Genomic DNA, 24,610 nt, shown 5'->3' with positions numbered 1-24,610 from the left:
TAGCATTGCGCAGTTGGAGGTGAGCCGCCAGCAGTGGTGGATGTGGGGAAATGTCAGAGTTTTGAGAACGGATGATTTGGATGTGCGTCCATCAGACAGAGTAAATTTGTAAGACTGGATGTCATGAACTGATATATACAGGGTGTTACAAAAAGGTACGGCCAAACTTTCAGGAAACATTCCTCACACACAAATAAAGAAAAGATGTTATGTGGACATATGTCCGGAAACGCTTAATTTCCATGTTAGAGCTCATTTTAGTTTCGTCAGTATGTACTGTACTTCCTCGATTCACCGCCAGTTGGCCCAATTGAAGGAAGGTAATGTTGACTTCGGTGCTTGTGTTGACATGCGACTCATTGCTCTACAGTACTAGCATCAAGCACATCAGTACGTAGCATCAACAGGTTAGTGTTCCTCATGAACGTGGTTTTGCAGTCAGTGCAATGTTTACAAATGCGGAGTTGGCAGATGCCCATTTGATGTATGGATTAGCACGGGGCAATAGCCGTGGCGCGGTACGTTTGTATCTAGACGGATTTCCAGAACGAAGGTGTCCCGACAAGAAGATGTTAGAAGCAATTGATCGGTGTCTTAGGGAGCACGGAACATTCCAGCCTATGACTCGCGACTGGGGAAGACCTAGAACGACGAGGACACCTGCAATGGACGAGGCAATTCTTCGTGCAGTTGACGATAACCCTAATGTCAGCGTCAGAGAAGTTGCTGCTGTACAAGGTAACGTTGACCACTTCACTGTATGGAGAGTGCTACGGGAGAACCAGTTGTTTCCGTACCATGTACAGCGTGTACAGGCACCATCAGCAACTGATTGGCCTCCACGGGTACACTTCTGCGAATGGTTCATCCAACAATGTGTCAATCCTCATTTCAGTGCAAATGTTCTCTTTACGGATGAGGCTTCATTCCAACGTGATCAAATTGTAAATTTTCACAATCAACATGTATGGGCTGACGAGAATCCGCACGTAATTGTGCAATCACGTCATCAACACAGATTTTCTGTGAACGTTTGGGCAGGCATTGTTGTGATGTCTTGATTGGGCCCCATGTTCTTCCACCTACGCTCAATGGAGCACGTTATCATGATTTCATACGGGATATTCTACCTGTGCTGCTAGAACATGTGCCTTTACAAGTACGACACGTGGTTCATGCACGATGGAGCCCCTGTACATTTCAGTCGAAGTGTTCGTACGCTTCTCAACAACAGATTCGGTAACCGATGGATTGGTAGAGGCGGACCAATTCCATGGCCTGCACGCTCTCCTGACCTCAACCCTCTTGACTTTCATTTATGGGAGCATTTGAAAGCTCTTGTCTACGCAACCCCGGTACCAAATGTAGAGACTCTTCGTGCTCGTATTGTGGACGGCTGTGATACAATACGCCATTCTCCAGGGCTGCATCAGCGCATCAGGGATTCCATGCGACGGAGGGTGGATGCAGGTATCCTCGCTAACGGAGGACATTTTGAACATTTCCTGTAACAAAGTGTTTGAAGTCACGCTGGTACGTTCTGTTGCTGTGTGTTTCCATTGCATGATTAATGTGATTTGAAGAGAAGTAATAAAATGAGCTCTAACATGGAAAGTAAGCGTTTCCGGACACATGTCCACCTAACATATTTTCTTTCTTTGTGTGTGAGGAATGTTTCCTGAAAGTTTGGCCGTACCTTTTTGTAACACCCTCTGTATATATATATATATATATATATATATATATATATATATATATATATATATATATATATATATGTATTATTATTATTATTATAACGATTGTTGCCCTTTAGGAGAGCGATTGAACTTGAATTCATAATTTCATCTTCGGATGTTTTTCTTCTTTGCTTCCGAAAACCTCCTCATCCTCTCAGAATGCTCCTTCTTCCGTTCCACTGTCCATTTTTACCAGGCTGACGCGATGTTCTTTCCCCAAACTTCACACTTGTGATTTTATGCCGGCACTCGGTGCGATCTTCGAGATTTTTTATGTTGATCTGCTGTAGATCCCTCTGGACTTCTTTCAGCCATTCCGTGCCACATTTACTCCTTGTTATAATATTGAATAATTTCTTTGCTGTTCTGGAGTCTTCCATCCTGTAGATGTGTGTATAAAATTTGGCTCGGCGCTTTCTGATTTCATCTGTTACTATGCTGATCTTTCTATAGAGCTCGTTTTGTGGTCTCTTCATCCAAATGCCATTTTTGTTGATTGGACCGTAAATCTTCCTGAGAATTTTTCTTTCCTACTTTTCTATTTCCTTAATTTTAGAATGACTATCAATCACCATTGTTTCAGCTGCATAGATTGCTTCTGGAAGAATCACTGTTGTATAGTGCCTTAATTTTGCGTCTGTCGAAATGCACTTCTTGTTGTAATGCGTCCATGTTAGCTTGTAGGCTTTCTGGAGCTTGGTGATTCTTTGTTCATTGGCAATTCGGTTTAATCCTGAGGACTGTATAGTTTCACCGAGGTATTTAAAATGGCAGACTTGTGCAATTTTACCATATTTTGTTATTAAAGGGGATTTATTTTCTGGCTGCCTTTCCATATATTGGGTTTTTTCATAAGATATCTGTAGTTCGGTTTTTTGTGAAATTTCATGTAGTTTTTCCACTGCGTGAATCGCTTCTGTTCTGTTATTGGTGATAATTGCAATATCGTCAGCGAAAGCAAGGCACTTGACTTTAATTCGGTTCTCTTTCTTGATATCAATTTGGATAACCTTTACGTTAGGTTCCCATTCCCTGATTATATTTTCTAGAACAATATTGAAAAGGATTGGGGATAGTCCATCCCCATGTCGGACTCCAGATTTGATTTCGAAGGGTTCTGATACTTCGCCCATGAATTTCACTTTGGCCGTTGTTCCTGTAAGTGTCTGTTCTGTGGTTTTTCGTGTCTTTCGGTCGATCTCAAATCCTTCCATGATTTTAAACAGGGTTCCACGGTCCACTGAATCATATGCTTTCCTGAAGTCGATGAATGTAACTACTGTGTTTCTGCATTTCCTCATTTGTAATATTGTCTTTAAGCACCAGATCTGTTCCGCACATGACCGTCCTTTTCTGAATCCGGCCTGGTATTCACCAATTAGTGTATCTGTTTGGGATTCTATCCTGTTTAAAAGCGCTTTGGAAAGGATTTTGTAAGCGACTGGGAGCAGGGAAATTCCTCTGTAATTGTTCATGTCTGTCTTGTCGCCCTTTTTGTGTAGCGGGTGAATTAGAGCGCATTTCCAGTCCTCTGGTATCTGCTCCGTTATCCATATGTCTGATATTATACGGTGTAATTTATGCATAAGTATAGGATCGTTTAGTTTCCAGAACTCAGCGATGATCCCATCTTCTCCTGGTGCTTTGTTATTTTTCAACTGCTTGACTATCTCCATAATTTCTTCAAGATCAGGGGTATGTGAGTCTGGGTGTGTGAATACTGGAGAAGAGAAGACAAGTTTTTCTTGGGGTGGTTCGCAGTTGAGGAGGGAACTGAAATATTGGGCTAAGATTTTGCAGTTATTTTTCGTGTTGATTTCCAAAGAGCCATCGGGTTTCTTGAAGCACAAGCTAGGCGCTTGGTATCCCTGTAAGTTTTCTCTGAAAGTCTTATAAAAATTTCTTGTATTATTTTTGATGAAATCCTGCTGGATTTCAGAGAGTCTGTTGTTGTCATATCCCCGTTTTTCTTTTCTAATTATTTTTGAGGTCTGTTTTTGGGTTTTAAGAAAGTTCTCCCAGTTTTCTTCAGTTTTATGACTGCTAAATTTTTTCCATGCAGTTATTCGGTTGTCAACTGCCTCATCACAGGTTGCATTCCACCAGCGATGTTTCCTGTTGCGAGGGGGTTGTCCTAATTTGAGGGCTTCCTGAATTTTCTCTGTTAGTTTCTTCCAGTCTGTTGATTTTTCCTGATTAATTTGCATGATGATTTTTTTCTTTGTTCAGTTGCAGATATTCCGGATCTGGTTTGGTACTTTTGGGTGGCCTTTTTAGCATTCTGTTGGGTTGGAATTTTGTTTTTATTTGGAGAAGATGATGATCTGATTCAAAGACACCTTTGCGGGTTCTGATGTTTTGAATTTCTTTTATGTTTTCTTTGGAAATTGCGACATGGTCTATTTGGTATTCACCCTGTCTAAGACTGGGTGATCTCCATGTGGTTAATTTATGTGCAAGTTTTTGAAACTGGGTACTCATTATTTTAAGTCCAAAGTTTCTGCAGAAGTCGATTAGTTTTTCACCATTCTTGTTGGTACGTTTGTGTTTGGTGTGGGGTCCAGTGGTATCTCTGAATTTTTTTTCCTTCCCTAATTGTGCATTAAAATCGCCTACTAAGATTTTCACATGGTGCTTAGGTACTTTATTTGTTGTTTCTTCTAGTGTTTCCCAGAAATTGTCAACTGTTTCAGGGTAGATTTTATTACGGTGATTTGTGGGGGCGTGCACATTGATCAGAGTGTATGCTTTATTAGCTGATTTTACTGATAACAGGGAGACTCTTTCATTGGGAGACGTGAAGTCAATAACTGAGTCGAGTACGGAAGTGTGTACGGCGAATCCTGTTCCGAAAAGTGGTAGTTTGTCTCTTACTTTTATGGCAGGTTTGCCCTTGTAGATCCTGTAATACTCTGTGTTAAAGTGTCCTTCATCTGTGAATCTTGTCTCTTGCAGTGCAGTGATTTTCAGGTTAAATTTTCCCATTGCGTTGGTGAGTTGCTTTAATTTGCCTGTTTTAGTGAGGGTGTTCACATTAATTGTACCAATAAAATTTTTACGTTTCGTTTTGAGAGTGTGACGAGTTTTTGAGAAGCTCCGATTCTTCTCCGCATGGTGTCCCTGATCCCCCAGAATCCGATGATCAGGTGAATCCAGTCTATCGACTGGTGCCTGGGGTAGTGACTCTGTGGTCGTCTTTTCCATCATGCGTTCAAGTTGAATTTTAGTTTTTGTGGTGATCTCTGTTGACACCACAGGTATACGACTCGATTTTTGAGTTCGAGAAGATTTTGTGCAGCCGCCTCAACTAGAGGAACAGACGCTGACCACTAGCCGCCAGATGCTGAACAGACACCACTAGGTTTATTGGTTTTTGGTCCGCCCTGGGTATTTCATTTCCCCAGTACCACCTATATCTAGGAAGCTTTCCCCTATCCGCCACCCGGGGAGGCGCCCGATGGGGGTACCAACAACCCCACACGGGAGATATATATATATAATGACTTTTGAACACTATTAAGGTAAATATAGTGTTTGTTCTTTATCAAAATCTTTCATTTGCTAACTATGCCTGTCAGTAGTTAGTTAGTCCCTTCAGTAGTTAGAATCTTTTATATAGCTGGCAGTAGTGGCGCTCGCTGTATTGCAGTAGTTCGAGTAACGAAGATTTATGTGAGGTAAGTGATTCATGAAAGGTATAGGATATTGTTAGTCAGGGCCATTCTTTTGTAGGGATTATTGAAAGTTAGATTGCGTTGCGATAAAAATATTGTGTGTCAGTTTAGTGTTGATCAGAATAGGTGAGGAGCGAAATGGCTGAGTACGTTCAGTTCTGATCAGCTGTTTGAAAATCAAATAATGTAAGAGGTTTATCAGCACAGTAACTCACAAATTTTTCGAAGGGGACGTTTCAAAGTGTATGTTTACACAAAAATACACTTTGTAAGTATTATTACAATCTGTGTACTGGGTAACAATACGAGCCCCTGACTGCCAATTCATTCTGTGAAAACTGCACATCAAAAGCATTTTCCATTTCCGCGATATGTCTGACTCTGTATATAGTTGATATCAGGCAGTAGCCGTTCATTTTGAAGACCAAGTACATGTACAACCAAAAGCAAAAGAGACAGCGAAGAGCATAGAAAGAGAAAAAGAGATAGACAGTTCAGCATCTTATGCTAATAGTGATGCTGTTAAGGCTGCTTATTTTGGCTATTTACGTTCATTGTTATCCTATGGCTTAATATTCTGGCGTAACCTACCAATGGCAAATAAAGTATTTTTAACTCAGGAAAGAGCAATTCGAATTATAAGTGGAGCTAACAGGAATCATTCATGCAGAAATCTTTTAAAAACACACAAAATATTAACAATGACCTCACAATATATCTTATCCCTTACGTGCTTTTCAGCTAAGAACCTACACATGCAAAAAACCAATACTTCTTATCATGACTATGACACAAGGACAAAACATGACTTTCATGTTGACAGAAAAAGCTGATACAAAAAGTGAGTATACTACTCAAGCATAAAGATGTTTAATGCACTCCCGTATGACATAAAAAATCTTACCAGTGAAATGCCAAAATTTAAAAGTAAATTGAAGGAATATCTTCCCAGATAAAGCGTTTTACTCTCTTAATCAATTCTTTAATGTTACATTGCAGCTTAGATGTAATACTTTACTTGTAATATTTGCTATTGCCACTTTGCAACTTAATACACTCCTGGAAATTGAAATAAGAACACCGTGAATTCATTGTCCGAGGAAGGGGAAACTTTATTGACACATTCCTGGGGTCAGATACATCACATGATCACACTGACAGAACCACAGGCACATAGACACAGGCAACAGAGCATGCACAATGTTGGCACTAGTACAGTGTATATCCACCTTTCGCAGCAATGCAGGCTGCTATTCTCCCATGAGACGATCGTAGAGATGCTGGATGTAGTCCTGTGGAACGGCTTGCCATGCCATTTCCACCTGGCGCCTCAGTTGGACCAGCGTTCGTGCTGGACGTGCAGACCGCGTGAGACGACGCTTCATCCAGTCCCAAACATGCTCAATGGGGGACAGATCCGGAGATCTTGCTGGCCAGGGTAGTTGACTTACACCTTCTAGAGCACGTTGGGTGGCACGGGATACATGCGGACGTGCATTGTCCTGTTGGAACAGCAAGTTCCCTTGCCGGTCTAGGAATGGTAGAACGATGGGTTCGATGACGGTTTGGATGTACCGTGCACTATTCAGTGTCCCCTCGACGATCACCAGTGGTGTACGGCCAGTGTAGGAGATCGCTCCCCACACCATGATGCCGCGTGTTGGCCGTGTGTGCCTCGGTCGTATGCAGTCCTGATTGTGGCGCTCACCTGCACGGCGCCAAACACGCATACGACCATCATTGGCACCAAGGCAGAAGCGACTCTCATCGCTGAAGACGTCACGTCTCCATTCGTCCCTCCATTCACGCCTGTCGCGACACCACTGGAGGCGGGCTGCACGATGTTGGGGCGTGAGCGGAAGACGGCCTAACGGTGTGCGGGACCGTAGCCCAGCTTCATGGAGACGGTTGCGAATGGTCCTCGCCGATATCCCCGGAGCAACAGTGTCCCTAATTTGCTGGGAAGTGGCGGTGCGGTCCCCTACGGCACTGCGTAGGATCCTACGGTCTTGGCGTGCATCCGTGCGTCGCTGCGGTCCGGTCCCAGGTCGACGGGCACGTGCACCTTCCGCCGACCATTGGCGACAACATCGATGTACTGTGGAGACCTCACGCCCCACGTGTTGAGCAATTCGGCGGTACGTCCACCCGGCCTCCCGCATGCCCACTATACGCCCTCGCTCAGAGTCCGTCAACTGCACATACGGTTCACGTCCACGCTGTCGCGGCATGCTACCAGTGTTAAAGACTGCGATGGAGCTCCGTATGCCACGGCAAACTGGCTGACACTGACGGCGGCAGTGCACAAATGCTGCGCAGCTAGCGCCATTCGACGGCCAACACCGCGGTTCCTGGTGTGTCCGCTGTGCCGTGCGTGTGATCATTGCTTGTACAGCCCTCTCGCAGTGTCCGGAGCAAGTATGGTGGGTCTGACACACCGGTGTCAATGTGTTATTTTTTCCATTTCCAGGAGTGTCCATCTTTTACCAGTATGGGAATTCGTGTTCAGGCAAATGACACTATCGAATTCCTGCTAATGTATAGTTTAAATATGGAAAATTGTAAATTATTATTTTATCGTTTTATACCTTTGTTTTACCACAGAAAATGCTTAAGACTGTAATTATTAATATACTTTGTTTCTTATACACCAATTGCAGTTTATATTTGTTAGCATAGACAAGTAGGCTACTGTGTTAATTTATATTGTGACTCGTTCCATATCCATGCAATTCTTTTGTATAACGGGTCTACAGTACACGAATAAATAAAAATAAAGAAAATAGAGCAGTAGACGCTGAACGCAAATGACTGATGGATATGTCGTGCAAATGACACCCCGAAATTATATACAATACAATCCTACAGAATTTAAAGAAGTGAATAATAGAGTTGAATTAGAAATATTATAGGCAGGCAATACATTTGTGCTCCTAGCAAAAGAATCCTGGTAACCTGAAAATCAGTGTGAGTAATGAATCCGAGTTACATTCCATCCCCCCCCCCCCCCCCAAACCATCCTCATTCAACCCGTCATTCGGCGACCACACTACCTCAAGCAGCGATAGAGCTCTCCCCACTTGGTGGTACACATTTGCGAGGCTGGCTAAAACTGGTGTGTCCCTACAGTGATGGCTACAAACAAGGAGCCAGTGGCATTCTGGCTGGGGAACATGTATGGACCCAGCGCGATTGTGGCCGGGGGTGCTCTGGGAATTCTGCACTCCGTGATAACGGACGAAGGCGCAATGGCGGATGCTGTGCCAGCTGATATGGTCGCCAACGCAACCATCGCCTGCGCGTGGGACACCTGGTGAGTTCTTCATATGTCGAAGCCGTGATCGCCATGAATTGCTGAAGAGAATCGATTGCCTTAAATTGCGTTGCACTGCTACTGACCCGAGTGCAAGGTTGCAAGTTCTGTTCGTAGTAAGGCTCATTTGAAAGTGCTATTTTAACAGTTACGACAAAAAAAAATGTTAGCTGCTAATGACTCATCGTGTACATCAGGAGGAAGACAAAAAATTAGTGTCCGGGAGGTGCAGACATCAACCTTCTGTGGGAGGTATGTATTAAACTTCACAAAATAGACATCGTCGATATTCAAGAAATGTTCAAAACAAACTATTAACTTGCACTATGAAAGCCTAATGAAAAAGGGCGCACTAAGGTGATCACAAAGGTTTGCACCATCACGATCGAAGGCGACCTCCTTGGTAGTTAGAAACCATGCAGGACGTTCAGCTAGGTATTCTCTCTTAAAGAATGCATATCGAATCGTATTGGTGTAACAGGGTGATGAGAACTGATGGAATGCGATGACACGCAACTGAATGTTAAACAATCTGTCGTGGAGCTTATCCTTAAATTGGCTATACTTTAATGCGTAGTTGCAGACAGTGCGATAATATGTTTTACAGGCACGGAAAAAGCAAATATGCAAAGGCTGAATTTGACCAGTAGTTCCAGGTGGTATGAACTGCAATATCACGCACTGTTCAGGAGGGATAACTTGCCCTATAGGTGTATGACTTTTACACGCAGACCAGGAATCAAGCAAAAGCATGTTATTTTGACCAGCTATTGACCAAACGCAGTGGTCATACGATAGTTGTAGTTCTCTTACTCCCATTTTCTCACTCCTGCTTGCTGTGACTTAAATATTCGCTTCTGCCCTTGCAAGATCACGCACACGACGAGCAATCGTAGGGGGCAGAGCAACTCCACCATCTCGCAGCACAATAACAAGCTTTCCAGCCAGTTTGTATCCGGATTAACAGTCATCATAATTTTATACGGATGCGTTAAGCATTGATGTTGGTTGATGTTGATACAACTCTCTTGGTACCTCTGATTTACAGGGTACCTCTCATATGCATTTCCTCTTCAAATCCCGATTGATCGGATTTGAAAACAAATTCCTTACTGGACGATGGGATGAATTTCTAGGCCGATTCCGCAGTATTGTGTGCATCGTCAAGTTGGCGCTTTATTTGAAATTTCACCATATTACGTCTCTCAATTCCACAGCACTGTTTGAAGTTGTGCAACCACCTACTGCTTCCCTATAAATCACTGTGGTCTAAGTCGCACGCAGTTTGATGAGCATAACGTAGTACGTCATTATTATGAACATCACGTAAATAGTATCGAGCATTCTTGAAACGTGCAAACACCATTTTTTGTAACAAGTGATTCTAGTCCTTTGCTTGTATATCGGTTATTTTTCTTATGCATTGCACGGTCATATTGCTTCACACATACTCATAATTGTTTTCTTTTCACTACGCTCCTAGTGATGCACATAATTATTTTTAGTACCCGTTCCTTGGACAATGATTGTCGTTTACTATATTTCTCTGGAGATGGTATTTGCGGCTCCCTGTACGACAACGATGATGAACTACATGTTTCGACACCTGTTTCAATACCACTTTCGCTTGTTAAGCACATATCGTCATCATTGTACTCATGTACATTGTCCGCACAGTCGAGCGTATACATCGCACATTCCTCTTACTTATTTTGCAGAGACGCCAATATTTCATCTGCTACTGCTCTCTCTCTCTCTCTCTCTCTCTCTCTCTCTACGATATTCCTGGGTTCTTTCCTGATGAAATATCAACTGTTGCTGTCGATATATGCTGTTTTTGCTTTGTTTATGGCTGCCATTCCTCTGCTTTGTATAACAACCGCTAGCACTGTAGCACTGTTGTAGGTACTCGTCGACTAAGCAGTTCAACTACGCTCGGTGATCTGATGCTGTGCTCACCCGCCCCCTGTTGCCATTAGCAGTTAATATGTGGTTGCATGGTAGACAATATGTGGGGTGTCGGAAGCAGTAAACATCATTCGCCTTTTGTGAACTAACACTCAAGGTGTTACTTGTGAAACATGTTTCTGTGATACGAAGAGATTATTGTATTATGTAATTTATATGGAAGTACGACCACAATAGATAACTTCATGTGGACATCTTTAACATAGAGCAGAGCAAGCCAGTGACCACATGTTAGTTCAACCACAATAGGTAAAAAATATGCGCATCCGTCTAAAATGGTGTCCAGTAACCTTTGATGTATAAAATGCTTTAAACTAACTTTTTCTGATGGTCATTGGCAAAAAATACCTGGATTTGTATTACCTACATGTTTTTCACTCATTGCTATTGTTAGCATTTTGACTTTCATTCAGTAGATACGCGAAAAATTGAAAATCTATGCTAATTATTTCTTTCTTGGTGATGCGTAATCGACACTGAAGATGGAGTAAAATGACAAACACGGGTAGTTCACTAAACGCAGTAATAGCACAAAGGATATCTTTTGGATATTGTTGTCCTTCCGGTTTTATGTTTTACTATCTGATGGACGAGTAACCCTAACTCGATAAAATCTACAAGTAACTCAATAATAACCTATCAGGTAGGTATAAAAAATTTAATGAGATAAAGGTAAATATGTAGATAGTAAAAGCGATATGGAGATGACGATGAAGTTTGTTTCTTACAACTTCACTGAGTGAGGTGAAAGGCAACTATAAATTTGCACAGTACATGCAAAGTGTGACATAAAATAGTGAAACTGTCGTGTCTGAAGTTCGAATTATTGGTTAAGATATAAAATAAAATAATGACCTACTGAAGATGTCACACGTGCCCTGAAACGTGGTACGCAAGAATTGAATATGCATTTTTGTAGAAACAGGTGGAATTCGCTCTTACTATGTTACTGTATCAGTTCGCTGTCGTAGTCTTCAAGGGGTTTGAGCGGACGATTTGGATGGGATTTGGTTAATGAAAAGGGGACATATAATTCAAGGTTTATTTCCCCAAAACAATTAATTAATTGTAATAAATTACACTGTGGCTTACAAATTACAGTGGCACAAACAAATCAAGCTGCTTACAATACGAGGTAATAAAAATGTTATATGCCACAGGTGAACAGAGAAACTTATTTGTGTCGTTTGAATCACTGCCACAAACAAAACTGTTCACAATTTGATACATTAACAAATAATCATTGTGCATTAAACTACATACATTCACCTAATACAGTTAAATTTTATAATGTGAAGCGCAAATATATAATTTACAATTACATTTTCAGTCGAACTTACTCCTTCCTATACCTTCTTTAAAAGAGTGATAAAATTTCCAAAAGGTATCTCAATTAAAAATGTCCTAAAACCCTTAACACAACAACACGTACATGACTAGCTCAAATAATAAATATATGTACGGCAAAGCCCAACATTTGCTTCCTTACAGAAAGTTTGCTGCTTTCAACAGCGCCGACCACATTCAAACTCTAGCCAACATGGGCCGCTTGCCAGTCAAAATATGTTACGACTGCGGCAACAGGTAAACTTACATAGGTAATAAAAGAACGCAGGCCACCTAGCAATCTTATCAAAATCAGTTTACACGAAGGAGGAAGAGGGGGGGGGGGGGAGGGAGGAACATAATAAATACCATACGCAAGTGCACTTGCCAAACCTACTACTAAAAATACAGTTTAAAATGATCTCAATTAATGACAAAATCAGAGATAGGCCCGGCAATATTGCACCTGAGCGCTAGTAGCCAAAATAAGGTTGACAGATACCAAGGTCTGACATCATCTTAGGGCTAACTGGCACAACAAATAAATAAGAGTAAAAGAACAAGCAAACGGCAATGCCCAAGAATTTAAATAGGATTAAGTACACACGAGGCTAAAATCAATTGCTAGCACCTTAGACATCGACTTAGGCTTAACTGGCACTACAAATAAATAAAGGTAAAAGAACAGGCAAATGACAATGCCCTCCAATTTAAATAAAAATAAAGAAGCACAAGGCTGAAAGCAATTACTAGCAACTTAACAAGCACACATAAAAATATCAGACTGCTGCCATATCACAAAACGGAACAAGCGCGCGCAGTCCCCAGCAAGCCAGAAAACCAATAACACACACTCCAGCAACCGAGCCAGCCTGACCACAGTAATTTCAACTCAGAATCAGGGCGCGTGAGCACACCGGGTCCACGCAAAACACACACTGCCAAATAATTCCCACCAACAGATACGGCTGCCCCCCAGGCGGGAAAACGGGGGCGACGACCGGGTACACACCAGCAGAAAACTCGACATCTAGACTCCGGCCAAAACGGAGTCACGCAGAAAGTATCAACAACAGCTGAAGTAAGGTGAAACGAACCCCGCCACCCAGACCGGACAGAGCAAACACACAGAAAGCCTGCTCTGCAGTCCTTACAACTCCTGGGTGCGGAAACCCAAGCGAAATCGTGGCACCCTTTTCAGAAGCGGAGAATCTCGAACGATGGCGTGCGGGGATCCATCAGTTGTCCACTACACCACATCAACAACACGCCACACCGCCCAACGGCCAAATCAACGAGGCCCGCCAACAACGAGACCACATCTCCGTGCCGGGGCGGAAGGCAAAATACCACCAGCTCGGTGCGAATCCAACTGTCGAGCCGAGCGCGCGCGGCCCCCCGCGAAAAACGCTCCAGAGGGCAGCAGCCGCCTCAGCGCCTGCGCAGGCCGAACCAGACGGAAACAGAAATACAAGTCGCTATCGACAGTGCTGGATACACAACGCTCCAGAGAAATGACACAGGGTTCCTAACCCTGACCAGACCAGAGCTGCAATCCTGGAGAGGAGTTATTATCGCCGCAGGCTGATGTTATTTCTAGCAGCTGTCTTGAACTGTACAGACTGTACGGTTGCCTCACGTCATTCTGCGTTGCACCTGCAGAGGTGCATTAATAAGACCACCCCTTAGATGTGATGATTATGTAGTATAGTTCTTGATGTCAGTCACGTGTTGTGCACATTTAAAAAAAGTGTAGAAGGGGATTCAGCGCTCACTTTCTGTCATGTGCCTAAGAAGCCATTTGTAGCACGAGTAGCACTCCCTGCCCTCTACGCCTCTCCCAACTGTGCCCAAACGCCCGACGGCAGGTCGTAAATAATTCGCCCTAGAATTTTCAGGCCGCAGCAACTGCCTCTCCCTAATGGAGACGATATTTGCATGCTGCAAAGAAGTGAATTTGTACGCTATATAATGAAGAGTATCTAGATATGCCTACGTAACGTGGAACTGACTAAGACATGTTAAGAGAGACAGACCCACAAGTGTAAGAGGAGGCTGCCATGATGTCAATGGTGACGCAGTAACAGTAGAATGGGTCACTCAGGAGCGCTAAGTAACTTAGAATGTCGACTTCACATTGGAGATGCAAGTACTTCAGGAACCCATCTAAAGCTACCCATGTCGACTGTTGCTGGTGTGACTGCAAACTGAAAAGATGATGGAACAACCGCAGATAAAGCAAGACGAGGTAGATCTCCTGTAGAGACGGGGTGGACTATCGAGCAGTGTGGATGGAGGGTATAAAAAAATCGTATCAAATGAGAATGAGTTCCAAAGTGCTGCCAGCAGTCCAGCTAACTCAATGCCTGTGTGTAGGTAGTTAAAAACAGTAGGATACAATGGCTGAGCAGCTCCCCACAAGCCACACATTTTATGCAATACTGGAAATCAGTATAAAGGCATGGATATTTCTAGGAAAATTACCATTGTCAGTTGGAATAATAGTGCACAGTGTATATACAACAGTATGAGATACAGTAGATGGACATACGCAGTGAAATTGTTTCGCATTTGATGTCAGTAGTGCCGGCCGGAGTGTCCGAGCGTTCTAGGCGCTACAGTCTGGAACCGCGCGACCGCTACGGTCGCAGGTTCGAATCCTGCCTCGGGCATGGATGTGTGTGATGTCCTTAGGTTAGTTAGGTTTAAGTAGTTCTAAGTTCTATCGGACTGATGACTTCAAAAGTCGAGTCCCATAGTGCTCAGAGCCATTTGAACCATTTTTGATAGTAGTCCAGCAAATAACAAGACATCAACGATACACGTGGTAGAGGTTGTAAGTATAAACGTAGTCAGATCTATACGGTGTTGGTGTGTGAATACGTGACAGCACTAGAGACAGAACGTCTTGTGGAACTAAACCACTATTGTGACAGCACTACGTGTAAAACTGTTATTATATGACGAAAAAGCAAAAATTATTGCGTACAAGGAAATGGGACACTCTAATCATCAAATCGGAAAGAAGCAGAAATTTTCAAGTACAGTGACTGATAATTTCATTAGACTGGTAGCACCATATGGACAGAACGGAAAAAATCGGCAAAGTAGAAAATTATCTGAGGCATCGAAACGATTACATTTGGTAAAGCAAGAGTACCATTAAATTATTCTACTCAAGTTGTTTGATGATTTACACTTGCCAGTAACGGCCACTCTTTATGACAAATTTTGCCACATGAAAAACGCCTCGCATTCAAGAGAGACAGCAGAAACCTGCTCTAACACCCAAACAGAAACAGGATAGATAGCAGTTTGCAGAAAATCGTATGTCGTGGACTTTAGAATGTTGTAAAGTGATTTTCAGTCATGAGAATAAGTTTAATGTAGATAGGTAAGATGTATTTCAATATTATTGTCATGAACTGAGAGTAGAGCAGCAGGTAAGAATGATCAGAAATTACTTAGAGAAGTGAGGACGGTTGACAGGGAATTCAACACTTATAAAACGGGTTAATGATTAACAGTGAGATGTATTTCATCGGATTTCATATAGAGCCGAGAGCAGTGCCCACTTTGAATACAATTTACAAACATGGCAGCCACGAAAGGTATATGAACCAATGAATACAAGGACCAACAAACAAAATTAGAAAATGCTTGAAACGTCGTCTGCACAACTTGTCGTGTCCTAACACGGGATAGAGGGAAGACAGGTCCAAAAATGGTCCAAATGGCTCTGAGCACTATGGGACTTAACATCTGTGGTCATCAGTCCCCTAGAACTTAGAACTACTTAAACCTAACTAACCTAAGGACATCACACACATCCATGCCCGAGGCAGGATTCGAACCTGCAACCGTAGCAGTCGCGCGGTTCCAGACTGCGCGCCTAGAACCGCTAGACCACCGCGGCCAGCGGAAGACAGGTATCGTAATTTTTAGAGGGCCCACACAACCGACACGCAAGATGGATTGCCGACCCTCTTTCAGGAGCGCAGAGAGAAACATCGCCAGCGGACAGAAGCAATAACAAATTTTCCAAGTAAACATGGGACTACTTAGCCAAACAACAAGTGACAATGTTTCACCAATCGGAACTCATATGACTCATGTAGCACTCCGCCGACCTGGCTTTATGTGCACGCCTGGACTGTCAGACCGGCAGTGTTTACCAACCGCTAGGGACAGCTCCGGCCAGTACTTACGCCGGCCCTAGCATTGTATTGATTAGCTGTAGCATTGTAGTAGTACTTTGTATTTTGTAGAGTAGATTTTGGTCAGTATTTTCTTCCATTGTCATGTTTCCTTATCTGATTTGCCACCACAACAGTAGCAGGGTTTTTGTTGTTTCTCTTGCGTTCAAAACGCAGTGTATGCCAAGTAGGGTTTAATTACAATAAAGTGTGTTCAAATTAACTGTTAGTTCTTTCCTGCCGGCCGCTGGATACTACAACAGGGATTTGAAGCCAGTCTGCAGTTTCCGAGCGGTGAGGAGGAAATGCAGAAAGACAAATTTCCAGTGAAGGCAGGTTGACGACTTAGATCAGTACCAAAGGTTCTCACAGGGCAGCTACGAGAGACACGGATTTTGGGACTCGACAGGATGCTTGCAGCACGAGACTCACGGAATTCAGGTGTCTGATTGACACTGCTTACTAGCAATGGGACTAATTGCTACATTAAAGGCTAATTCTAAAGATTAGAAAAAGCAAAGGAGGCAATTGGTTGGGCAACAGAAGTCAGTGGCTGAATCCACGGGGAGGGGGGGTGGGGGCACTAACAGAAGTAGCGAGCTCTCTCAGCATGTTAAGTACAAACTTGAGAGCAAGCACTCCAAGTGAGAAAAACGGACATCAGAGCTGGCCAAGGCTGGTACGAGCGACACAGAGTCGGCGTCCTAAATATCAGACTGAGAACTCATCTGATTACGAAAACATGGGTTTTTAAAGAATCGTTGTCCCTCACTATCTCTCCCTCCCTATAGTCGACCCACCAACCCACTGGCACTTAACCAAGCTTCAGCCTATCTGATTGGCTCTGCACCTCATGAGCGCCTCTCGCCAACCACATTTAGATACCTCCCCCTTTTCCTACTTGGTAGGTAGGGGATGCTTCTGGACATTAACAAACTTCGAGTTTGGCAGCAACAGCGTTAAGATGAAAGCTAAACTTCTATTATGGCCAGCAACAACAGTGTTTTACGTCACTTGGCCCCTCCTCAGTCCTTATGTGAGTGGGAACTGGCGTAGCAGCACTGTAACCTGTATTAAGCTTGCTCCCTCTGCTAAGACGTGCGTTTTCGTGGCCATCTTCCACTGAGACGCCATACAACAGCGTCTAGACAATAGATGGAGTTAGCGGTTAAATTTCTGAAGAGAAACATCCCCCTACTACTGCTGCCCAGCGCACCTGCAATTTGCAGGACTCTAGTATTACTACTTAGTTCAGGTAACCAAACGCTACTACTTTTGCCCGCTCTCTGTACTATCACTGATCTATTTTGGAGTGTTCCTGATGGTTCCCAACAGCCTTAAGCATAACAGTGTACAAGTCATTACGTATTCAATATATGATGAACTGACTTACAGGAAAGAGTTGAGTGGGTTTGGGAATCCTGACAACTGAAAAACACGGCTGATTCCATGGGATAACGATTGAGGCGACAAAGGTTCATTGGTCGTGGATACACCACAAGACTGAAGATCCAGTTTGACATGGACAGGGCGATGTAGCCGCGCACGCCAAGTGAAATCAGTGACGCTTATGTGTGAGCAACACTATTATCTTCGGCTAAAGGTAATGAACACCCCAACTGTGAACTGACTCACAGAGGCAAACGTCGGGAGCAGAGCATGTTTACATCGGAGTCTCTGGCTGCTACAACTGGTCCGAAGAGAAGCCAGCAGAATGGGAAATGAGTGGTTGTGTTTCAGGGTTTTATGACACCAGTGTCCATTCTCCAGTCAGCTTCTGACGTCAAAACGTACACCCAGTACCAACTGCTGAAAGGAGCTGCGGTTGGGGACTGCATGCCGGGACTAACAGCTAGTCTGTCCACAAAGTTTCAGGTACTGCCTTGGTTCGAACTTTCGAAAAAAGAGAGCATCCGTACGAATTAGCAGAATTGAACGGTTGCCGCCATTTTGAGGAGACACTAAAATTTCTCAAAGTGCCCGCATCAAAAATCGTATTTCGGAATATTGTGCCTCAGCAGGTAAGGAATCTGTCTATTATGGTTTCCTTCGTCTCCAAAATGTAAAAGAGATATTAATTTCCATTTAAAGATTAGGGAACCTCGAAATAAAATAGATAACCCGACGGTACACTGAGGTGACAAGTCATGGGATACCTCCTAACACCACGTCGGAACTCCTTTTGGCTGACTTGGTGCAGCAACTCGACGTGGCGTGAACTTTACAAGTCGCTGGATGTCCCCTGCAGAAATATTGAGCCATGCTGCCTCTATACGCTTACTGCGAAAGTGTTGTTGGTACAGGATTTTGTACACGAACTGATCTCACGATTGTGTACCATAAATGCTCGCTGCGATTCACGTCGGACGATCAGGATGGCCCTTTGCTCGAACTGTCCATAATTTTCATCAACCAATCGTGATAAAATACGCTCCAGTGACGTGGTGTCATCCATAAGAATTCCATCGTTCTTTGCGAACATGAAGTTCATGGACGGCTGCAGATGGCCTCTAGGTAGCCGAACATAACCATTTTCAGTCAACGACCGGTACAATTGGATCACAGGATCTAGTCTATTCAATGTAAACGCAGCCCACACCGTTATGAAGGTACCAGCAGCTTGTACAGTGGCTTCTGGACAACCTTGGGTTGGTAGGGTGTACGCCAAACTCCAACCATACCATCAGATCGTGCTAACTGAAATCGGGACTCATCTCACCAGGCCACGGATTTCCAGTCCCCTAGGGTCCAACCGATATGGCCACGAGCCCAGGAGAGGCACTGCAGGCGATGTCGTGCTGTTAGCAAAGGCACTCGCATCATCGTCCATCGGGTGCCATAGCTAAGTAATGCCAAACTAGGTCGCCATATCATAACGGATACGTTCGTCGTACGTCCCACATTCATTTCTGCCGTTATTTTACACAGAGTTGCTTACCTGTTAACGTGAAGAAATCTACGCAACGCCGCTGCTCTCGGCCGTTAAGTGAAGGTTGTCTGTGGTGAGAGGCAATGCCTGATATGTGGTATTTTTGGCACGCTGTTGACGCTGAGAGCTTCGAAATATTGAATTCCCTAACGAGTTGGAACATCCCATGCGCCTAGCTCCAGCTAACATTACGCGTCCAAAGTCTGTTGATTCCCGTCGTGCGGACATAATCACGTCGGAAACCTTTTTACGTGAATAACCTAAGTGGCAGCTCCGCCAATGCATTGCCCTTCTGTACCTTGTGTATGCAGCGCTAAGGCTATCTGTATTTGTGCATCCCGCTATTTCATGTATGTTCACCAGCGAGTTGGTCATTGTACTGGATACCTTGTCTACAATGATACTTCTGGAATATTAGTTATTCTGAGTGTTTTTCTGTTAGCGTGAACCATTCCTAGGTATCTGCCTAAAAACCATATCAATAGTTTAACCATATACCTCCATGTGCTATTCACGAGTCGAATGCAATTCTTTTTTTATTATCCATCAACATACTACAGAGGAACAGCTCACTACCTTAGGTAACTAGAAGACAGAGCCTTGTCCCTCACAGCAGTTCGGCAAGACCTACCTTACAATTGGTCAAGAAAAGACGCACACAATTCTAGTTGTAGATAAATGAAGGATAAAAGACACTCAGTTAACATTGCTGGAGTAGTATGGTACCACGGGAGCAGCTTAGGGGTCAGTAGAACGTTCCTGAAATATTTTCTTGGATTGTGTGTAATGTGCTCTGTACGAACTAGGATACGAAAACTGTCGGCCGGGGTGGCCAAGCGGTTCTAGGCGCTACAGTCTGGAACCGCGCGACCGCTACGGTCGCAGGTTCGAATCCTGCCTCGGGCATGGACGTGTGTGATGTCCTTAGGCTAGTTCTAGGGGACTGATGACCTCTGAAGTTAAGTCCCATAGTGCTCAGAGCCATTTGAACCATTTTTGATACGAAAACTGGTAGAGAGATCACATTCAACTGAGGTCACGATTGAAACTTCCTGGCAGATTAAAACCATGTGCCGGACCGAGACTCGAACTCCGGACCTTTGCCTTTCGCGGGCAAGTGCTCTACCATCTGAGCTACCCAAGCACGACTCACGCCCCGTCCTCACAGCTTTACTTCTGCCAGTACCTCGTCTCCTACCTTCCAAACTTGCCCGCGAAAAGCAAAGGTCCCGAGTTCGAGTCTCGGTCCGGCATATGGTTTTAATCTGCCAGGAAGTTTAATATCAGCGCACACTCCGCTGCAGAGTGAAAATCTCTTTCTGGAGGTCACGATTGTTTAACGCAGACGTTTTGTGTTTTCCCACCTGTATAAAACGCCATACCACACAGCCAGCAGTATCCGCAATGACCAGAGGAGCACCATGACGGCGCTATCGGACTTCCCGGTCCCTGGATATCTGATATTAGATAAATATTGTGGGACTGTCTATCATCCATCATTCAAACTTCTATGAATGTCAATAGAATTTTATTTTTCATTGGCGCTACTGATACACAGTTAATGATTACCTGTTCTCATTTTACTACAAAACAATCTTGAGATGTCCACTACAACCGTTATATGTTCGAAAAGTATGCTTAATATAGGAGATGGTCAGTCTAATTACTGTCATGAAAATGTGGACCATTACGTTTTAGCTTACTGATTTGAAGTGATAGTATTGTGATACTGAAAGTGGTCATCATCAAACGTAAAACAGTATTGCAGGTAGCAATAAGTCAGGGTTTAAACCTGCACTATCGCTGTGTTCTGCAAAAAAGGACCGTGAAATAATGCAAACAAACTGATTTCAGATCTTCTTAGGCACTACCAGTTTGACAGCACTTACAGCTGTATCTTTAAGTGCAAATCTGTATATAAGTGGAAAAACAATCGCGTAGAAAAATAAATAATCCCAAACCTAAAATGAAACCGTGATACGCATTGCACTCACTGAGGTCAAACCATGATACACGTAACATATTACGTGAAAACATAGCGTTCATAGTCAGTCGTATGCAATAGACTATCACAAAAAAGGCGTATGTCCTAAAAGTAATAAGATATTATGAATAACGCTCCCGTAAAAACAACGGGGGAGCGTAAAAACAAGGAACAGGAATTTTACGTAACGTCACAATGGATAAAAAGGAGATTAGGAGGTACGCACCGAACGTCAGCATGTAGAGGTGAACACCCACTGTCGTGTGGAACCTAGGTGACAGTCCATCGTCTAAAAACTTTTCCTGCCTTAACAGAAATATGCCCAGGAAAATGGACTGCATTGTAAGGATGCGCATTAAAACCTAAAATAAAAATGATACTATAACTAGCGAGCGTAACCCATGGCCTGAAGTTTTAGCTAGTAAACTACACATGGCGTGAAAATTAGACAGACTGAAAGAGGCGAACTAACGTGTAGTGTAGGAAAGACAATAAGTAAACTAAATCGTACCCAGAAACAGGATGATATGCTGCAAATATGGAAAGGGTGATAATGTTCAGTTACAGAGTACGAAACTTACCGAAAACAGACGTAGGCGCCGATGTGGGAAGTGTCTGTACGCACATTCCGTTTCACATGCCGGAGCTGCTTGCTGCCCAGTTAATCGTATTTCTCAACAGTGCTTGGGCATTCTGATGCGCCCTACCCAAGTCGGTGCCTATCTCTGTTTTCGGTAAGCTTCTTCCTTTTACGGAGCATTTCCGACCATATTATTACTTTTAGGACGTACGCCGTTTTGGGGATAATCTTTTGCATGGGGCTGACTGTGATCCCTGGGTTTTCCAGTAGTATATTATACATATCATGACCCTACTCCAGTAAGTAGAATTGTAAGTAGGCTGTTTATGTTTTCTCTATGTAAGTAGGCTGTTTATGTTTTCTCTATGTAAGTAGGCTGTTTATGTTTTCTCTATGTAAGTAGGCTGTTTATGTTTTCTTATTGGCAACGTTACGTAGCGCTCAATATGAAAATCACTGGCTGTGATGTGTGCAGTCTGTGGCTGCTTTGCATTGTTGTAATACTCGCCATTGTAGTGTTAGGCAGCTGGCTGTGAACAACGCATAGCGTTGCGCAGTTGGAGGTGAGCCGCCAGCAGTGGTGGATGTGGGGAGAGAGATGGCGGAGATTTGTAATTTGTCATGAACTGCTATATTTATACATGATGATATCAAGGTAAATACATTGTTTGTTCTCTATTAATATCTTTCATTTGCTAACTATCCCTATCAGTAGTTAGTGCCTTTAGTAGTTTGAATCTTTTATTTAGCTGGCAGTAGTGGCGCTCGCTGTATTGCAGTAGCTTGAGCAGCGAAGATTTTTGTGAGGTAAGTGATTTGTGAAAGGTATAGTTTAATGTTAGTCAGGGCCATTCTTTTGTAGGGAATTTTGAAAGTCAGATTGCGTTGCGTTAACAAAATATTGTGTGTCAGTTTAAGGACAGTCGTGTATAATTGTTCAAAGGGGACGTTTCAGAATCTGCATTACGGTTTCATCTAAGGTTTCGGGTTATTTATTTTTCTAAGTGATTGTTTTTCCACTTATACACAGTTTTTCACCTGAAGCTGCAAAAAATGGTTCAAATGGCTCTGAGCACTATGGGACTTAACATCTGAGGTCATCAGTCCCCTAGAACATAGAACTACATCACACACATCCATGCCCGAGGCAGGATTCGAACCTGCGACCGTAGCAGTCGCGCGGTTCCAGACTGAAGCGCCTAGAACCGCTCGGCCCCACTGGCCAGCTGAAGCTGCAGTTGTAGGTACAGTGAAACCGGTAGTGCCTACGAACAAGAGGATTTTACAGCTGAAACGGTTTTATTTCTTAACATGATTTATCGGGCTGTGATTGCCCAGATTATAAAGTACACTTGTAGACATATCACCTCCTGATTTAGTCACTTTCAGCTCAAGCGGCAGCCGTTGGCACGGAACTGTTGGTGGAAATAACATGACGCTGCATCCGACTAGTGACAACGGCAGCAAAACCGTGCTTCTTTAAAGACTCGAACTCGCATGTACAAAGGGCGTTCAAAAAGTTTTGAACAGTCTTCTCTAATTCTTTTATTTTTCGCAGGAGGAGAATGAAATTTTTTGTAACCACCCTTGGAACATTTAGTTATACATTGACCCTACTCAATGTAGCCTCCATCAGCTGTGACGCATCTGGGTTTGGGTTGGGTTGTTTTGGGGAAGAAGACCAGACAGTAAGGTCATCGGTCTCATCGGATTAGGGAAGGACGGGGAAGTACGTCGGCCGTGCCCTTTGAAAGGAACCATCCCGGCATTTGCCTGCAGCGATTTAGGGAAATCACGGAAAACCTAAATCAGGATGGCCGGACGCGGGATTGAACCGTCGTCCTCCCGAATGCGAGTCGTGACGCATCTGGTCGAACGTTCTTTCCATGATGTAAAAGTACTTTGGAAATATTCTGGGGATTGAATTTTACACCATCGCTTGACACAGGAAATAAGGTCTTCCTCACTCTCAAATGTTTTACCGCGCCTTCAGATCACCAAAGAGGTAAAAATCAGAGGGAGCGAAGTCCGCGCTGTAGGGAGGATGAGAAACAATTTTCCAATCCATTTTCCTGATTTTCTCCTGCGTCATAAGGGCTGTATGGGGTTTGGCATTGTCATGGTGTAGTCTGATAAGCCGACCCCTGAAGCTGTAGTCTTTGGGTCTTGATGGCACGTCGCAGCTTGTCCAGTGACAAACAGTAACGGTCCCAGTTAATTGTGGAGCCAGGTTCCAAAGTAAATGAAAATGACACCACAGTGATCCCAGAAGAAGGAGGCCATCACCTTTCGGCCTGCTGTTCGTGAAAGTCTTGGTTTCTTCTTCCGAGGGGAACCCAGGTAACGCCACTCCATGGATTGGGTTTTGCTCTCAGGTTTTGACAAAAACAACCATGTTTCATCCTGGATAATGACGCCGTCAAAATACTGTTTCCACTCTTCAGTGAAGGTCTTCATGAGACCCTCGCACACATTCTTCCTCATCGTTTTCATTTCTATTGTCAATAATCTACACAACCAACGTACACAGATTTTTCTGTACCTTAGTGACTGTACCACTGATATCACACTACCCAATGACAAACGAGTCATTTCAGCAGGCTGTCGTGTTGTCACACATCTGTCATTTCGGATGATTTGATCAATGGTCTCCTTATTCACATCACTCACTGCCGTCGATGGTCTACCGCCTCGTGGGTTGTCCAGTAAAGAGAGATCACTTTCTTTAAACCTCTGCAACCACCGATGGATACTGCTGCGATCCACTGATCCACTGTGTCCTGCCCATAAACAGCGAGCAACTTCCTGTAAATCGATGTGGCCGAGTCATCGCCGGTCTTGAAGAGAAACTCCAGCACCGACTGTTGTAGCAACCTAATATCTATTTCACGGTCCATTATG

At 43.6% G+C, this 24,610-nt stretch overlaps 1 protein-coding gene across 1 annotated transcript in view; it reads left to right on the top strand.

The window, feature by feature from the left end:
• LOC126419610 (putative fatty acyl-CoA reductase CG5065) overlaps positions 1-24,610 on the top strand; it is a 136,322-nt gene that overhangs the window by 54,065 nt on the left and 57,647 nt on the right. Inside the window, exons 5-6 of the mRNA XM_050086799.1 lie at positions 8,543-8,726; positions 12,135-12,278. Coding sequence (XP_049942756.1) covers positions 8,543-8,726; positions 12,135-12,278 — 328 coding nt within the window. The remainder of the gene's footprint in view (positions 1-8,542; positions 8,727-12,134; positions 12,279-24,610) is intronic.

Source organism: Schistocerca serialis, chromosome 9, assembly GCF_023864345.2.
Source record: "Schistocerca serialis cubense isolate TAMUIC-IGC-003099 chromosome 9, iqSchSeri2.2, whole genome shotgun sequence".
Taxonomy (NCBI): Eukaryota; Metazoa; Arthropoda; class Insecta; order Orthoptera; family Acrididae; genus Schistocerca; species Schistocerca serialis.
This window is presented reverse-complemented; position numbering and strand designations above follow the sequence as displayed.